This window comes from Balaenoptera ricei, chromosome 13 (genome assembly GCF_028023285.1).
Source record: "Balaenoptera ricei isolate mBalRic1 chromosome 13, mBalRic1.hap2, whole genome shotgun sequence".
NCBI lineage: Eukaryota > Metazoa > Chordata > Mammalia > Artiodactyla > Balaenopteridae > Balaenoptera > Balaenoptera ricei.
This window is the reverse complement of record NC_082651.1, coordinates 87,746,648-87,766,593: the sequence shown is the minus strand read 5'-3', so window position 1 is coordinate 87,766,593 and position 19,946 is coordinate 87,746,648. Positions and strand designations below refer to the sequence as shown.

Sequence of the window (19,946 nt, the reverse complement as noted above, 5' to 3'; positions counted from 1 at the left end):
GAGAAAATAATTCACTTAATATTCAAGGCTGAACTTGAAGCCCAGAATTTGACATAGCTCTTTGCATTTCAAGATAAAAACCACTAATCTTAAAGTTGTTCTCCTTCCTTGTTCTTTTCCACTTGTTTCTCTGATCAGTATTTTAAGTGCTGCTTTTAACAAGTTGTAGTCAACGTGGGAACCAATGTGAAGGGACTCCAAATGGCCAAAGATAGTAATATTTTAGCATCAAGAAAAGGTATAAAAAGTGTTATCTCCCAGTCTGCAATGGACAGAAACATAACAACTATCCTAAAATCCATCAATTTACACTACAGGGAACAATGATGATTTAAACACAAAAACAAAAAAAACCCCTGCAACCTTTAGAAGTTGCTAGGGCATCAACTCATTCTCATTCTCAATTCTCATTTCCCAAGGTCAGAAAATGAAGAAAAATCAAGCATTATCCTGACTCCTACATGAACTATATATTTTAGGGTAACCTCACAACTGATGAAAGTTCTTTTCCATAGAAAAATTCCAGCTAACAAATGTAAAAGGAATGACAGAGCATCACCATTCCGCAACCTCTGAAGAAATACTTAGGTGATGATGAAAGGCTGCTAAGCCATTAGGTGGATTTGACAGACAACCTCACAAAGGAAATAACCAGACATGTGTCTCCTGATATGGTGCAGCAGAAATACAGACCCAAATAGCAAAGCAAACAACCAGATCAAACCCCTAAATTTAATTCCATTTTACAGGAAATTCAGAGAATAGAGGAACACGTTAAATACCACCATGGAGAAGAAACCATCGAGGTCCAGAATGTGGGATATTCAACAGGACAAAGTTTCTTCAACAAATAAATGTGAAGGAAAGAAAAAAGAGGATGGGGAAATGGTTCCATATTAAAAGACATCAAACAAATGACGGACCTTATTTGGACCCTGATGGAAACACAACAACTGTAAAAAGACATTTAAGTCAATTAGGGAAATTAGAGTAATGAGAATTTATAAATTTTAAAAGGTATGATAATGATTTTGTGGCTATAATTGTTTTTAAAAAAGGAATCTATCTCTTAGAAATTTCATACTAGAATATGGAAGATAAAATTACTTTTTCATGTTTCTGACTTCAATATATTTAAAAAGCAACAAGGTTGCAAATCTTAACAAAAATATTTTAGGTTACAAAAAAATGAACAACCAAAATTTATCAGTTGAAATACTTGTTCTTCAATCACAAAGCGACTACTGGTCATCCTGCTAAAAATACTTATGTTGATCAAATGACAACTATTTTTAAAAAATGAAACATCTTTGTTGGAAAGCCAGAAGCACACAATGTTGCTATTCACTCTTCCTGTGAATCAAGTAACTAGCATGAGCAAAGGCATAGGTGGTTTAAAAAAAAAGAAAGTTACCTGTTTCAGCCAATATTTTAAGAATATAGATATCCAGACCTACCAATAACTATAATGGTTACGTGTCTTAAAAAAAAAATCTCATAAGAAAATCAGCTGGAACTAATTAATTCCAACCAATTCTAATGAAACTGAGAATTTATCCCTATTTTATGATATTATATTCTTAATATGTGAACAGAGTAAGATTATTTTTTAAATGGCTATGCAAATTCATTTTCATAGGTATTTTATCAATCAGCAGCCTTGATAACTTGATTCATGAAGAAATCCACTTCAGGGATATATAACTTAAAATATATATTTTTTAGACCGGAGAGCATGTTAAGTCTTGCATCGTGATTCAATGACATGAAAACGAAAGATAGATTATTTCCATGAACACTATACAAAGAGCAAATTTATGAAATCTACTTAATTATTTTCAACTTGGCAGGGTCTATTCTTTGTTAACAAACAAGGTTGCTAGTCATAATATGACTAAAGCTAGAAGAAACTGGGGAATCACAAAAGAAAATAATCTACAGACAATTTCAATCAGAGGTGTGTTTAAATACTAGATTTCAAGGTGAAGCTAAACTAAGGAGTTTAGCTTAAACTATGGGCACAAAAGTATCAGGCTACAATGTAGAACTGCTGGCCCACACGATGATAACTTCTCATAATTGACTAGAATTCCTTCTAGAAGCATCTATATGCCTGGGTTCTTTATAGTCAAAAAAAATATCTAGATTGCTATTTAATTAGAGACATCTAAAAAGTCACTTATAATCCAATCTCTAAGCAAGCTATGTAGAATAATTAATGCCATTTACACAGGCACTAAAGCACAACGTAAGCATAACAGTTGACAGAAATCTGATCTGAAACTTATCTATGAAAAAAATGACAGGACGTGACAAATATAATCTTAACGAATAAAACACAAAACTACTACGAAAGGTCTATTTTTAGGTTTGCTTTGCTCCAAATTTTGGTGACAATTTCAAAGTCTCAAAGGCATGTTTTATATGGGAGTGGTTAGAGTGGGTCTGAATAGAAATAATAAAAATCAGGAATTGAGTAGCTCCTATGACTAAGAAAAGATAAATGAAGGAAAGTGGTAGGCTAAAAACTGGTAAGTTTACACAAACAGTGCTGCAAAGCAGATTTTAGGACCCCACTCAAATAAATTAATTGGTTGTATACAGTCAATATCCCCAAAAAGAGCAAAGGCCCAGAATTTGGGGTGGAGGACCAGTCTTTAAAAAAGAAATCTAGCCCACTTTGTAATAACATAAATCTAAATGATGATCACTGTAAAATATTCCTTTGTTACATGGACACTTACTATATTACTGAGCTTTAGGAAAAAATAACTATAGCCTTATGATGGGGGTGGCGGGGTCAAACATAATCACTAATTTACAATATATCTGCTTACAAAAGCAACATTACTTTTTAAATCACAAGCTGATTTAAATCTTCCTAAGCACATAAGAATCAGCAATAGAATCTCTCAGTTTTAGCTAAAATGACTAGAATTACAAAAATCCAAAATCTAATTTTAATAAAATACTTTATTTGAAGAGACAGGGAGGGATTCATACACAGCCTCTGATATCCAAAAACCCTTCAAAATATACTGTTAACTACATGGCTAAATACTTCCTGGAGTGGGAAAAAGGTAACCACCAATTCAAATAATCTTGGGGTGGGGGCGATTTTAATATACAGATATAAACCAAAGTTCTAAATGTTCCGATTTCAAGGGTACAACAAGCCTAGAACATTTTTTTTCTTAAACAATGTGTTCAAAAGTAAGAGAACTACATGGACCAAACCCATACATAATAAGATTCTCTAACTCACAAACATACTCAATTCATATACCCTGATATAACCCTGTGGTAAAATGGCCAGGCATTCAAAGGCCAAAGCAAAAACCATCATACTAAACTAAATTATTTAAAGTTCAATAACTATGTGACTAATGATTGCTTTTGGTGTGCACAAACTTTTTTTTTTTGAATTTTACTTTATTTTTTTTATACAGCAGTTTCTTATTACTTATCCATTTTATATGGTGTGCACAAACTTTTGATGGTGAAATCTCTTTCACTATCACATATAAATAATTGACTTTTCAGATGATCTAAAACACACACAAATCAAAAGCACAGACGAGAAAAAAAAACACACCACTGTATTTCATAAAAGGAACATACGATACAATAGGGGTCTTTACCTTACTGTACATTAGACCCTCACTTTGAATTTTCACAAAAGTAGAACTTTTTCAAAAGGCTAATGTCTACAAGCAAAAGCAATTTGGCATGTTTTATCCAACATTAAATATTTTACACATATTATAAAACACACACACAAACACACTCACATGTATACATACAAATAAAAAGGGTTTTGGTTTTTTTTTTTTACCTAAATGCAAACTGGATGAGGATCCATGTGATGAAAGTGATGGCGGTGGCGTAAGTGAATGTCCTGGAGTTTGGCTTGGCAGAGGCATGCCTATTGGACTTGGAGAGGAGGAAAATCCCAGACTATTGTAAAATGGTTGCCCTATGGGTGCTAGGCTGCTACTAGATCTTTTGTACAAGTCAGAGCTAGTAGATAGAGACTCTCTCCTTGTGGCACTACTACTTGCAGAACTGCCAACTGAAGAAGAAATAAAAAAAACCCTAATTACATACAGTGTTAACTGAATAAAACCTATCCCCAACTCTTGCTGGGAAATAACAGAAGTGATCACAATAATTATTTTTAGAAACATTATAGAGAAGATAATTACTGTGATAACTATACATACTAACTTATTAATCATAAAAGGGTATAAATGCACCCCAAGAAAATAACCAAATATTTAAGAGCAGTCACTCATATGTTCCTTATTTCACACATATTTACCATTGACACATATGATTACTGTGCTTTAATACCCTGGTATGATTTATAAACCCTGAAATTGTAAGTTGTCTGCTTTAGGATATGCTAGAGATTAAATTCCAATAAGGTTAAATTTTGGTAGTATCCTAATCTCTGGAACCAAGTTCTTAGACTTCAACCCAAAGCCAAGAAAAGATTATACTGATAAACAGAGTATTAATACATTTCCCTCACCATTCACATTTGATTTGGCTTCCAGCTTGTGTTCAAACCATAGTCCTTTAAAGTCCATATTGGCCCGAATATTAGTCAGCTGTGAAGTATAGATGGCAGCTAACTCCTCAGTACTTTTCACACTACACATTCTCCCTATCCTTCAACAACTAAATTACAAAATACATATGGAAAAATCAAACTTTCTCTTAGAAAACTGATAGCTCTCATTACTGTTATCAACCAAAGACATGTGTTCACTTACCCCTCAGGATCTTCCATTCCTAAGATTCTATTTCTGGCCTCATGAGCCCCATACTCAGGTAAAGGCTGATTAGCCTTTGTTTTCTTATATGGTATACAATTATATCACATCCCTTATTGTACTATATACCAAATTTTTTTTGTTCTTCACTTAATCCCCAATTCAACTATTAACCTTCTAGTTTTTTTCTTTTGTACTTCATAAAATCATAAAAAAATGGTAGGTTCACATTACCATGTAGCTATGCATGCTCAGAAAAGCAACAAGATCTGGCTGTTAATCAACATGTATTTGGATAATCAAATTCTTTACTAAGTGTTTAAAAGGGTTGTCCAAAACTCCCAATTCTTAAGTCTCACTTAGAGCCCATATTTTCCAGTATGTTTTTTACTGTTTCTAAGCCTTTTTTAAACTGAAGCCTTTTACATCCAAAATAATTTCATAATACATTTCTTAACCTATCAAGTTTTTTACGGACAAGCTCTATATTCGGACCAATATGGTAATTCTTTTCAAGAGAATTTTAAAGTTTCTATTAGGTTGTGGTTTTCTAATAGCAAGTCAATTATAAATAGATCATAAGGGTATAGATCAAAGAGAAAAATTAAGCAGAGCACATGATGGTAGACCAAGTTAAGCTTATTAATACAGATAGGAAACTTAATTACACTGGTTTTACCAAATTTAAAATTCTATAAAGGAAAAATACCAGGCTCACACTACTGTATTAAGCAAAATATTATATAAACAGTATTCAACCTTTTAAACCAGTGAGTGCAGTTTCTGGAAGACTGATCATGTTTTATTGAAATTCTCACTTTTTAATATATATTTCAGGGAAATACTAGTAACTATATGCATTTTTAATAGCAAAAAATGAACACTATTGTAAGAGTGGTTTTGGCAAAACTGTCAATGTATGCTATATTAACTATGCTAATTTAAAAGGACACTGTCAAAGTGATTTTTCTAAAACATGGCTACATTTAAAATTCCTATTTATTTCAGAAAACAATTTAAATGACAAGGAAAAAGACAACAGCTCTGTAATGAGAGCAGCAGCACTATCATTCCCCTGGCAGATAATCAAAGAAACCATAGTTTTGACACATGCGATATTATTTTCCTCTAAAAAGGAAAAGCCAAGCCGAACATTTAAAAGTAATTCAGAAATAGCTTTACTTTAAACCTAACAAGCTGGCTCCTTAAATTTTACTATATGCCTAAATTATCTGCAACAGTATGACTACAAAATATAAAACAAAGTATACCTAAAATATCTAAGCGGCTAGACAGTGGAGTCACTAATCATTTATCAACTGTGGATAAAATGTTAAATCACAAACTTTCAATTGTAAAAGAACATTCTAATGGGTCATAGAAATGGTGATTTAATTACTTTATTACAATGGCTAAGCTTCCTGGTGAGCTGAGTTATAAACTAGGGTATTTAACACTACTAAGCATTAATAATTTCATCATATGGGTAAAAGAATGACTGTGTATATGTTACTGTGTGTGTACATGAGCACATGAACACATTATATTTTAGATTTCATATAGGTATGGAATTGCCATAATGTAAAAAGGCAATGGGCAGACTTCGAAGAGTACCTAAGTGCAGCACTTGAATGAACGCTCATGAAATGTCCAAGAGGAGGGAGATGACAGGTTATTTACTGGTATTTAGGGGTGGCAATTGTTAATGTCCTCTGAAGCAAGGTAAAACAGAGGTACCCCAAACTGGAAATCAGAATGGAGTAAGCAATGCTCATAAATAAGGGAGGAATGAAGATGATCAGTTTTTGGGAAAGAGGCATCTGCAGGGGACATCTGTAGAGAACAAAATGTTGATGGCTCACCAGTTCCTGAATGCAGGGGGAAGGCTCTTAACAACTAAGAGACAAATGGGAATTTGGGGTTCCTACAAATCTATACCAGAACATCAGTGACATTTTATTAGAAAAGGGAACATGAGATTTATCAAGTCTTTTCTCTATTTTTCCTGGATTATTTAGGGTCTACAATCTATAGAAACTAGTTATTTCCACAAAAAAAATTTTTTTTTATAAAGTTATATGTTCTTTTGATTTTCTCCAGCAATCTAGGATTATTTGGGGAAAATGCTTGTCAATTGTGTTAGAAACAAAAAAATGAGTCTATGGGAGCACTTGGGCTAGAGATAAAAAGACTAACCTCCAAAAGGAATGAAAAAAAATCAAACAGGAAAATTAAGACTAAACAGTCTCTATGTTCACTAGACTCTTCCTCGGAAGATCCCATGCCCATTTCTTTAGGTAATTTTGTATTAGGCAAATATATTTCCCTTTTGTATTTCATTGTAACAAAAAAGCATTCTGCACCTAAAAGTTTATAGTTGTTCTAGACCATCATATTTATAAATATGAATGTTCAAGAAGTTCAGAAGATACTGTCTTAGAAAATTGGCAAGCACAGTTAGTAATGACTGGCATGTGTTAGTTTTGCCATTTTTCACACCAGAAAAGAATATAATTTAATGTGGTGGGAAAACAGATGAGAACCAGATTTTAAGACTCAAGGACACGAGAGGAATAAAAAACCTCTTGAGGTGTGAATAAATGGCCCTGCCCCTCATAAAGAAAAGGCTGTCAATTGTACCAAGAGAATGAGAGTAAGCTGTTTTTTCCCTGTTTCCTGAATACTCTGGAAACACCAGAGACTGATAATGCAATGTGTGTCAACAGGGTGTCAGTGTGGGCCTCTTCTGATTTCAGCTCTTCCTCAGTTACAAAATCAGTTTGTGTGGGTAAATTATTTATTTTGGGAAGCTATTTAAAATTTGGATTTCTTAAGGATTATATATAGAACTAGGATATGGGAAAAAAAGTCCTTTTAAATGAACTTTTAGTGATAAAGGCTAAGTTGTTTAATATAAAGATAGGCATATTTATCTTAGGGGCTTCTGTTTAGAACATTACATCGTATTTTATTTTTATATATTATACCAAATAAAGATCATTAACAACCATTAGCATTTAATAAGAATAAATCATCTGATGAGAACACAAAGATTATTATTTTAAAACACCAGAAACTTAAGATGGCAAAAATATTTACTTCCTCGAACATTAATATTATAGAGCAAAGGGAAGAGCTAGTAATTAGCATAATATATATTATCCCAAACAAACCTTACTAAAACAAAAATTACAGTAATATAATTCTTAAAGCCAGGGGAAAATGTATTATATCTGAGTAAAGCATGGGCTGCGTGAAATGAGTTAAGCATTCCTAGATGTTGCAGGAGGTGGTTTTTCAGCTACAAAACTAAACCAATAAACCAGTATCTTATTCCTGTCCTTTCTACACCACAAGCTATTACTGTTTATATTAATATTAAAAACAAATACATATACCTCATGTCCACTTAGCAGAGTACACTCATCTTAAAAAGAAACTTACCTGATGAACCAAATCCACTGAGGGCTGAGCCTATAGCAGCACCCAAAGAGCTACTGCTTCCAAAGCCAAGAGATGTACTTCCAGGTTGGCCAGGTCCGTGAGAAAATAAAGAACTGCTCTGGGAGCTATTAGTCAAAGAAGTGCTCCCATAAAATGAATTAGACTGCAGATTAGTGCTTGGCTGCTGCGGCTGCTGCTGCTGCGGTGGTGGCTGAGTGCCAAGTGGCCGGAAGAGACCATTTGTGCTGCCTGTGAGACTATTTGCAGTTCCTCCAGCTGCTGCTGCCGCTGCTGTAAATTAAATTTCAGACACTTCTTAAAACTACCCAGAAAACCATTTTCTATTTTTAAAACATCTCAAACAACACCAGAAAAATATTATCCCTGAAAATGTCAGTTACACTTACCAGCTTGTGCTGCTGCTGAACTAATTAAAACAGGTGTTGGAGCCATTAATCGAACTGGAGCTCCAAGGCCAGTTCTTGCTCCAGGGCCAACCACTAAGGCACCAGTCTGATCATAATAGGCAGTTGGAGTTAGTACTTGATAGCCTAGATAATATTAAAATAAATGTTTACCAATGAAAACATTTATTATAGAAAACATGTATTTATTTTCCCCCGCATTTGTGTTTTTATCAACCAGAAAACACAGCTATTTATGCTGTTAATATAAAAACCGTTAGTCACCATATAAAAAGAAAACACAGCTGAGAAGATATTACTAAATATATGAAAATATAGTAAAGCACAAATAAATTTTTTTCCTAAATTTTAACAGGGATGCCTCTCGCTTATAGACAACAAAATGATGAGATATATTCCTTGATATTGAAACCATAGGTAATCAAGGGCTGATGCTTGAAAGTTATTACCATTTAGTCAGTTGTCCCGAGAGGAGAATGGATAGAAAGACTAAGGGAAGTGAGGGAGAACACTGTACGATTTATTATGCAATTTTAGTAAATTTCTAAACCAAGTGCCTCATTACCAGCATTCCCTTAGATTTTCATTTGTAAGCAGCCCTTTAAAAATTAAATCATGATATAAACAGATAACTCAAAATCATAAGGTTTAACAGTCAATTTGTAAAGGTTCTCAAGCTGGAGTCTGAATAAAAATCACATAGGCATTAGTTTTATTACAGCCTTTACCACAAGGCAGGTGACAATTTGCATTATTCAGAACGACAGCTGAGTGAAGTTTATCTCTTCACAGACCTTCTCAGTAGGGACTCCTCATCTGAACCACAGAACAGAAAATGACTATTTCAAACAGAAAAGTGACTATTTTGCCAATTCTCTCAAGGATGGTGCATAGTAAGTACCACTCAAGATGCATGGGAGAGAAGTTAACTATATATATACAGTGGATACTTTAAGGCAATAGGGCTTATTCTCTCCCAGAACGCAGGTTGAGAAAGGCTGTCTTATACAGTAACAGAGACTCAGGCTCAAAAGTCTGAGGACCACTTGCAAAAATGCACTGGTAACCTTGGATACTTTTAAATTTAAACACTACTTTCCCCACTAAGACCAAAACTTTCACATGCAAAGGCTGTTTTAATTAAATACAGTAATTCTGCTTCGCAATTACCATTTTACTAATACAATGGATATGAATTAGGAGAACCAGCCAAATGAAGAGAAGCATCGGGCAAAACCTAGGAGGGAATGTAGAGCTTTCAAGCCCTCTCCTCATGGAGTGAACATGATGAGTTTGAGAAGATTATTAGATATCCAACTGTAACTGTCGCATAGGATATGCAAGTCTAGAGTTCAGGAGAGCGGTTCAGGCTGGAATTATAAATATGGGAGTGGTCAACATAAGGATGGTATAAGCTAAAAAGGACGAAATCACCAAGAAAATAAAAGGGCAGGGCTTACGGCCTGAGGGTACTTTACATTAAGAGGCTGGAGAGAGCAGGAACAAGGGAAGAGACTGAGGAAATAGCCAGTAAAGAAGAAAGAAAATTCAAACAATTTGGTCTCTTGGAGGCCAAAGAAAAAAGAATTTGAACGAAGACTGAGTGATCAACAACGTCAAATGCTGCTAAAAGCCATTAAGAGTCGAGAACCTGACCAATGAATTTAGCAACATGGAAGTCATTCTGGTAAGGATAAAAGCCAAACTGTAGTGAATTCAGTAAAGAATGGAAGAACCATAAACAAGTACAGAAATGCTTTTGAGGAGTTTTGCTGTAAAAAAAAAAAAAAAAAAAAAAAAAAGGACCAGAGGGGAGCTACAGAAAGGGGGCTAAGAGTAATTTTTTTCTTAACCAGAAAATGTACTTGATTAGCAGAGCATGATACTTAGGTGTTTAAAAATTTTATTGTTATTGTGAAATAAAACACATAAAAAGTACAAAAAACAGTACATTATAATGACTACAACACAAAAAAGTATAACTACTATCCAAGCCAAGAAACAGAAAACTGCCCAGCATCCCACCTCTCCAAAGTCCCTGCTCTACCAGTTTTCTCTTTCCCTTAGAGTTACACATTCTACTTCCCATAAATGCTTCTCTCTAAACAATCATTTGGTTGAATTATTTAAAAAATTTTAGGTACGATTCATCCATGTGGTTATACATAGACCTTCTAGTTTCCATTTTCATTATTGTATAGCACCTCATTGGACAAACACCACAATGAATTTATCCATTCTACGCTTACACGGTTCCCAGTTTGGGGCCACTGCCGACAGTACTGACATAAACATTTTTGTATATGTATGCTGGTGTGTTATGTGTACATATTTCTCTAATCTAAGGTATATATCTAGTAGTTGACACCCTGGGCCAAAGGGCATGTGTATTTTCAAACTTTGGCAAATAATGCCGAGCTGCCTTCAAAGTGGTTGTGCAAATTTACACGCTTACCACCTTGGTATTAGAGTTCCCACTGCTCCATGACTTCAGTAATACTTGACAATGTCAGACTTTTAAAAACTGGCCAATCTGAAAGATAGGCAGAAGCATTCTGTTGTGGTTTTGATTTTCTTTCCCCATAAGGAGGCTGAGCATCTTTTCATATGCTAATTAGGCATTGGGATTTCCTCTGGGGAAACAGCTGTTCAAGTCTCTTTCACCCATTTTCCTATTGGTCTGCCTTTTCTTATTGATTTATAATTCTTTATGTATGCTGGATTCAGGTGTTTCACCGTTTTAATGTATTACAAATATCTTCTTCCATTCTTAGGCTGACCTGTGATTCTCTTTATGGTGGCTTTTGAAGTAATGGGTTCAAATTTATTATTTCCTTTATTTTCATAAAAAAATTTCCCTATATTATCTTCTAATAGCTTTAAAATTCCACTTTTCCACACTTAGGTCTAAAATCCAAATGGAGCTGAGTACTGAACACAGGATAAGGCAGCGGTTCAATTTGTTGCCCAAATCATCAATTTTATTTCATCTTATTTATAAAACAAGTCATTCATTCCTCCCTACTGCTTTTTGCTGCTTTCTTTGCTATTAATTAGGTGGCCATTTCTTTTGGGATCTCACTTTTGGGGTCTCTACTTTGTTCCACTGGTCTGTTTGTCCATGCAGTAATTCAACTGCAGCTTTAGAGTAAATCTTACTCTGTAAGTTAGAACAGAGCAAGTCCTACTACTTATTTTTGTTCTTTAAGAATGTTTTGGCTAATCTTGACTCTTTGCATTTTCAATAAATTTTAGTATCAGCTGTCAAAAAGAACCACAGAAAGAACCCATCGGGTTTTTGATTGGAAATGCACTGAAACTACAGGTAAATATGGGGAGAACTGGCAAGTTTAAAATATTGCGTTGCCCAATGGTTTGTTTATTTAGGTCTCCTTTAACGTCTAAACAAAGCTGCTTCCCATAGAAACTGGGCACATTTCCTGTCAGACTTATTCCTAGGTACTTCTGACTACTGTAAATAATAACCTTCAAATTTTTCATTTCAAAACATTATGGTGTTGGAAGTTCCCTTGCAGTCCAGCGGTTAGGACTCAGCGCTTTCATTGCTGTGGGCCTGGGTTCAATCCCTGGTTGGGGAGCTAAGACCCCGCAAGCAGCGCAGCATGTCAGAAAGAAAAAAAATAAGAAAAAGAAAAGGCTGTTGGTTAACAGAAAAAGATTTTTAACCTGATTTTTATATCCAAAAACCTTAACAGAAACACATTAATTCTAACACTTTATCTGCAGATTCAGTTAATACAATCATATTTTCTGCAAATGACAGTTGTGTTTTTCTATTTACAGAACTTTTTCATTTTACTAGAATTTCTCTCATGTTATATACTGGCTAGGCTCTTTCATATAATGCTGAAGAGAAGTATTGTTAGCAGAAATCCTTGTCTTAATCCCAGTCTTAGATGGAACACTTTCAAGTATTTCCTATAAATAGGAAAGTCTATCATCCTTGGGAAGTGGGGTGGGGTGTTTAATTCCCTCCCGACTCCCCAGCATATTAAAGATGTTATCTTCTGGTTCATATTTGTTAAAGAGGTTTTTTTTTTAAAAAAAGTCAATATATAAATTTATTATGCTTTTCCTGCATCTTTTGAGAAGTTCTTATGATTATTATCTTTTTTTTTTTTTAATTTTTATTTATTTATTTATTTACTTATGGCTGTGTTGGGTCTTCGTTTCTGTGTGAGGGCTTTCTCTAGTTGCGGTGAGCGGGGGCCACTCTTCATCGCGGTGCGCGGGCTTCTCACTATCGCGGCCTCTCTTGTTGCGGAGCACAGGCTCCAGACGCGCAGGCTCAGTAACTGTGGCCCACGGGCCCAGTTGCTCCGCGGCACGTGGGATCTTCCCAGACCAGGGCTCGAACCCCTGTCCCCTGCACTGGCAGGCAGACTCTCAACCACTGCGCCACCAGGGAAGCCCGATTATTATCTTTTAATGTGGCGAATTACACTGTGATTTACTAATGCTCATCTTGCGTTCTTCGGATAAAACCAACTTGTTCATGATATATTATCCTGCTTTATATTGCCACATCTGGTTTGCTAATATTTGAGGATTTCTAAATTCATGTTCATAAGTCTGATGAGCCTACAATTTTCCTTTTCTGCACTGTTTGACGGGTTTTAATATCAAGATTATGCTAGTACCATAAAATGGCATGGGAAGAACACCCTCTTTTTCTGTTCTCTGGAATTTTAAAAATTGGAATTGTTGGAATTATTTCTTCCTTGAATGCCTGATATCATTCACCACTGAAGTTGTGTTGGCCTGGAATTTTCTTGGAATATTTTTGATTACTCAATTGATTTAATGGTAATGAACTTTAGATTTTCTATATATCCTTGAGTGTGTTTGGTTACATTTTTCTAGTTATTTGTCCATTTTGTCTACAATTTCCAATTTCTTAACATGAGATTGGTTCCTAATACCCTCTTATGATTATTTTATTTTTCTGATATTGGTTATTATGTCTTCTCTCTTTACTTTTTTTTTTGATGAACCTCTCAGACATTTATCAATTTTATTAGTCCTTTCAAAGACGTAAATTTTGGGATAATCTGACTCTTTTAACTATATGTTTGTCGTCTATTTCATCCACATCAGTTTCTATCTTTATTATTTGGCTTCCTTCTACAGTTCTTTGGGTTTATTCTCTTCATTTCATGGTTCCCAGATAGAAACTTATTTTCTAACGTATGCATTGAAGCCTATATACTCCTGCCATTTGCAGCAACATGGATGGACCTAGAGATTATCATACTAAGTGAAGTAAGCCACACAGAGAAAGACAACTATCATATGATATTGCTTATATGTGGAATCTAAAAAAAAAAAAAGATACAAATGAACTTACGCACAAAACAGAAATAGACCCACGGACAGATAAAACAAACTTATGGTTACCAAAAGGGAAGGGGGGGTGGAAATCAGAGAAGTTTCGGATTAACATATACACACTACTATATATAAAATAGATAACCAACAAGGACCTACTGTATAGCACAGGGAACTATACTCAATATTTTATAATAACCTATAAGGAAAAAGAACCTGAAAAATAATATATATATATAAATATAACTGAATCACTCTGTTGTACACCTGAAACTAACAACACTGTAAATCAACTATACTTCAATTAAAAAAAAAAAAAGGCCTATATACTCCTCATCTATGTTTTGTTTTTAAGTGTAGTCCACAAGTCTAAATATGTAGCATTTTCATAATCATTCAGTTCAAAAGTTTCTAATTTCTATTGTATTATCTTTTTGTTACTTATCTAAAAGACACAAGAGATTAAAAAAGACATGGTCCCCACACTCAAGAATTATACAATTTGTAGCAAAGATAATGTACTATATTCTTAATTCTAAGATGCCACTTATTTTCAGACATGACATTGATCAAATAACTTTCCTTAGGGAGAAATACATAACTCTTCCACTTTAATTTTAAGACACTTTACACCTCCAAACCTGGTAAAATAATTAAATTAAGAAAACAAACCACAAATAGCTAAATGAAATGCAAGGCAGACAGAAGTAGTAAAGAAAGGAGCAAGTTATGTGCCACAAGAATGGCAAAAAGAATGATTATTATTATTTTTCTTTTTTTTGGCTGCGCCACACAGCCTATAGGATCTTAGTTCCCTGACCAGGGATCGAACCCACACCCCCTGCGCTGGGAGCGCTGTGTCTTAACCACTGGACTGCCAGGGAAGTCCCAGGAGGAACAGTATTAATGAACAAGCACTGGGAAAGATTTGGGAAGGCTTCATGGAAAGGATCATATTAAACGATGAGAAGGAAAGTTAATCACAAAGTATAAAGCAAGGCTTTAAAAAGGAAAATGTAAAAGTATATACCCCAATTTTGCTTAAAATTTATAAAAGTGTATTCTAAACTAAAAGTATTAGCTAGGGCTAAAGGCATAAAAGGATGTTTGTGGAACAGTATGTGGTCTAGTGTGTTAAAGCATAGGACCAGGACACTACTGATTCGGTTAAAAGGTATCAATATTTTGGAGCTATATTAATGAAAATGTTAAGAACCAGAATGGTATAAACTAACCTGTATTTTTGAAAGGTAACTGAGAGGAGAATAAAAAGATGAAATAAACAGAAGAGATTGGAGGCAGACAGAGTTAGTGGGAGGATACAGGAGAAGCTGAACAAGAATAGCAGAGATGAAAAGAAGTGAACATGAGAGAATAAACAACAATTGGCAAGTCATTGAATGTGGAGCACAGAAGAAAACCAAGAGTTAAAGATGACTCTGAGAATGAAGCCAAAAATTTCTAGCTCAAGGGGATAGCGGGGTTAATACTGAAATAGGGTAAACAAAAAGATAAGCAAATTTGGGAGAGGTGAGTTCATTTTTGGACATTTTCAGTTTAAGGAGTGGCAGGAACATATACAGGCTAATATCTTGTACAAATGTAGAAATGTGTTAAGTGTTCAGAAAAGAATCCAAGATGCAGACGTAAACTCACTGGTTTACTGGTATAGGAATGACAGGTGAAAAGATGAAAGTAGTTAAGACTCTTCCACCAAAAAAATATAAAGTATCCCTGTTTTTCCAATATTGAAACTAAGGTTCAAAGAGGAAAGTAACATGGCCAAGGTCACACAATTAAGTGGCAGAGCAATATGGCAGATCTGACTCCAAAGCATCTAGTCACTAAGCCAGAATGTCTTTTACACTTAAGTGATATACAGAGGAAAGGGAGACTGACAAAAAGCAATGAGAAAGATGGGAGAGCCGGGAGAGTAAAATATCACACAAATGTAGTGGAGAGGAGTTGCAGAAAGTTGGACATACAACAAAGTTGTGTAATACAACAAAGAATTGAGAAAAGTAAGGATGGAGGACAGAAAGTCATACTTTGGCACTGTTACATTAGAGCTACTGAAAAGGAATCGTGGAAGCGGGGCTTAAAAGAAGTGTGGGGTAGAATGTAAATTCTGAAAGGTAGTATAAGAGGGGAGCACAAGAGAGATAAAGCTTTTTAGGATGAAGAGGCAGACTAGCATCGTGGTTATGGAAAAGGAGGTGACAGAGGGAGAAAGACGGAAAATACAAGACTAAAAAACAATGATGGCATATATAATCAAGCAGAAGGATTGAAAGTCTATAATCAATACAGTACAAGGAACAGGGATTTGATGGATAAGAAGTGAAGGGTAGAAGGTGGAAAAGCTAAGGACTGCATGAGATTTGAAGAAATAAACAACAATTTTCTAAGCAAGCTTTTGTATTAGCTTTATATCTTTAAAACGTATAAAGATACAACACATAAAACTTTATATCTATGTAACTATTTGAATAAGGGAGAATTATTTCATCATAGTCCTGGGCAGAATAAAGTACAGAAGGTATTAGAGAAAAGTTTTACAGTGAGGGAATCATATGAACAGTCAACAAGTCACTTAGGCACACAAATATTATTTCTAGTAAAGCCCTTTTTGTGAAAATGATTTTTACATTTACAGTTGTAAAGGGACTAAATGTTGTGGCTTAGAAGGTTAGGTAAAATAATCTGTTTTTTTTTTCCTAAAAGTTTTACCTGCTTTTAATTTTCTCATCACTCCGAAGATAGTCAATTGTTTTTAGACAAATATCGTGTAAAAAGTGGTTTTCTTTTAGGAGTACCAAGACAGAGTTCACTGATGAACAGAACAAAACAAAACAAAAAAAGCAATAAAGAGCTTTCTTATAGAATGGAAAGAAGTGAACATAAAAATAAATTTTGAGAAGACCAAAGTTGATAAAATTAATAGCAAAATACCTTGATGTTTTTAGTAAGTAAGAACATGAGCTGAATATGAGGAAGAGGAGCAAAGGCATTTATAAGAAATGGATAATAGGACCAGCACCAAAAGTCTAAAACAATAAGCAATAAGTTAAAGGGAGAAGCAAATAAACACAGGTCAGAAGCATTCTCTTAAATCAAAATCCTACTTAGAATCTAGTAAGACAGGACTGTTCTACTCCATGACTCTTCTCCCTTTTCTATTTATAGCTAAAACCCAAGAGGAACCCAAAATGGTCTTAGCAGTGGCTTTCCTAAACCCCCAGCTCAGTTCTTTTTAGCCCTGTTCCATGTCTCTCCATGTGCCTACAACTTCTGCTTCACAGTCCATTTCACTAAGGGCTGCTTTTGCCAGGGTCTCTAATCTACAGCAGCTCTGGGACAGCAGCTTCCATGAAGCAGGTATACAGCTGGGGTAAAAAAGGAAAATAATGAGAATGTCCCCATTCTATCATCATTTGTACTTCAGGGACAGCAATATTAACATCCTTTTTTTCATTCAGTAGGCTAAACAAGATGATAAACTCAGACCTTAGAATTTCAGAGAGAACAGAATGAATGTAATTGATACAGAAATCCTCAAAATAATATACAGAAATATTTAGCAGCATGTAAAAAAAAACCCCTCAATCGTGTAGTCAGGATCGTTTCCAATGCATTAAACACATCTCCTAAATGATCTGAATAGAAAATTTATCTACAGTACAATTAATGAAAACTGGAACACGTATTTCATTAATCAGTATAGTTGACTCTTAAACACTGCAGGGGTTGGGGCACCAACCCTCTGTGCAACTGAAAATCTGCAAATAACTTTACAGTTAACCCTCCATATCCACTATTTTGCACCCGCAGGATTGAACCAACCACAGATTGTGTAGTACTATAGTACATATTTATTGAAAAATATCCACATATAAGTGGACCCACGCAGTTCAAACCCATGGTTGTTCAAGGGTTAGCTGTAATCTACAGCTGAAGGAGTAACTACTCATATACTAAAAGTGAAAAAATGGCATGCTTGAAAGTGAGTCTTTAGGAATGAAGAGAAAAGAAGGAATAGAATGGGAAGTGATGCATTATCTACGGACGTTCAAATGTAGCCTTTAAAAACATAACAAGTGCTAACAGATAACTAATAAGAACCTGCTGTATAAAAATAAAATAAAATAAAATTCAAAAGAACCAAACATAACAAGTGCTGCTTCATTAGCTTAAGAAAAATACCTTCCTTCCATCTTCCACTATTATTATTATTTTTTTAAATTTACTTATTTATTTATTTATTTATGGCTGTGATGGGTCTTCGTTTCTGTGTGAGGGCTTTCTCTAGTTGCGGCAAGTGGGGGCCACTCTTCATCGCGGTGCACGGGCCTCTCACTATCGCGGCCTCTCTTGTTGCGGAGCACAAGCTCCAGACGCGCAGGCTCAGCAACTGTGGCTCACGGGCCTAGTCGCTCCGTGGCATGTGGGATCTTCCCAGACCAGGGCTCGAACCCATGTCCCCTGCATTGGCAGGCAGATTCTCAACCACTGCGCCACCAGGGAAGCCCTCTTCCACTATTATTAAAGTACTAATTTTGTATTTAGTTTCACAAATTTACTTCACAAAAAATGTATTTTGTTGGCCTTTTCTAAAAGTTGTACTGTGGCAACGGGCAGAAAACTTTAGTGAATACTGATGCCATTAGGTTATAAAAACCAACAGATTAAAATACTATAAATGTGCTACACAAGACTGAACAATGTTCTAAGTGGAAAATGTTAGCTGTACACTTTTCAACATTAACTAATTAAATGACTATCCTTGTAAGGCAGAAATGGCAAACAGGTTTTGTCTGACATGCCACCTAATGGTTTTATTTCTTAAAGCACTGCATTAAGAATCCTGGGCTACACTCCACTGGAAAGATGCTATGATTTACGCCATAAACAGACTTAAGAAAAAAAGGCTTTTGAGAATTCTAACACATATTTGCCATCCCTGTCATTAAGTCTCACAAACAATACTGATTTCAACTATTGGCACCTGAGTTGTAAATAATGCATTGCAGGGTAGGCAAGATTTAAAGACATTTCTTGATTATTCTCACTCCTCAGTGTGAGAATCTACATTTAACATTTTAAATCTATTCAAATTTCCACAATTAACCAACTATATACCTGGCATGCCGGTAGCAAGACCCTGACCAAAAGCCAAAGTTGGATTTGCTGCTGCTAGTGATTCAGCTTGCTGCCCTTGCTGGCCCTGATTGGGAGTAAGAGGGCGCTGACCTGCTCCAGCACGAAGAACCTACAAAGGACAAACAATTTCCTTAAAAACGAAATTATAAAATAACAAATAAATTTATCTCAGACAACTCTGTATATATTACAGATAGCCTCTGGATATTCTTTGAACATATTTACATTCAATGAAATGTCAGTTTACCATAAAAAAATACAAATAACGTAACACCAAAAACATAATCTATTAAGCAACATGGTACAGGGTCTTCAGGAACAATTATTTCTAGTATTTGTGCTCTTTAACCTACCAAAGTAGTATTAAAATGAGAGAGATATTTGGGCGGTGAGAGGGGAATGGCAAAATCTTAGATGAAGACAAAAGTTTAAATTTTATTATTTTCTGAGACTGAAAACTATAAATTAAGTATGATTATTCAATTCATCTGGTACGAGATTGTGGTAGAGTGAAAACTTCAAATTGAACCAAGTTTTCAGAATTCAGAAGCTTTAATTAAAGTGAGTAAAAAGCTGCTTTTTACTGTAAAACCTTAGGGTTAAAAAAGGAACACAAGATTTCATTAAAAAATGTGAAAACTCTTAAGGCTGGTCAAACTTTACGGCTTCGTAATACATAGTTGTTGCAGTGACTATACACAAGCATGATACACATTAATTTCACAAAGATAAATACTTAAACAATTCAGGACAAGGGGGATTCATCTTAAGTCCATCCGTGTAAGTAAGC

The 19,946-nt window shown here is 34.9% G+C and overlaps 1 protein-coding gene across 9 annotated transcripts in view; it reads right to left on the bottom strand.

The window, feature by feature from the left end:
• PUM2 (pumilio RNA binding family member 2) overlaps positions 1-19,946 on the bottom strand; it is a 92,133-nt gene that overhangs the window by 25,564 nt on the left and 46,623 nt on the right. For 7 of the 9 annotated variants that reach the window (XM_059942142.1, XM_059942143.1, XM_059942141.1 and 4 more), the window contains 4 exons: positions 19,136-19,265; positions 8,630-8,773; positions 8,223-8,513; positions 3,836-4,072 (listed from right to left, as the gene is read on the bottom strand). In XM_059942142.1, the coding sequence (XP_059798125.1) occupies positions 3,836-4,072; positions 8,223-8,513; positions 8,630-8,773; positions 19,136-19,265 (802 nt within the window). The remainder of the gene's footprint in view (positions 1-3,835; positions 4,073-8,222; positions 8,514-8,629; positions 8,774-19,135; positions 19,266-19,946) is intronic. The other 2 variants (XM_059942147.1, XM_059942148.1) reach the window with 1 other exon arrangement.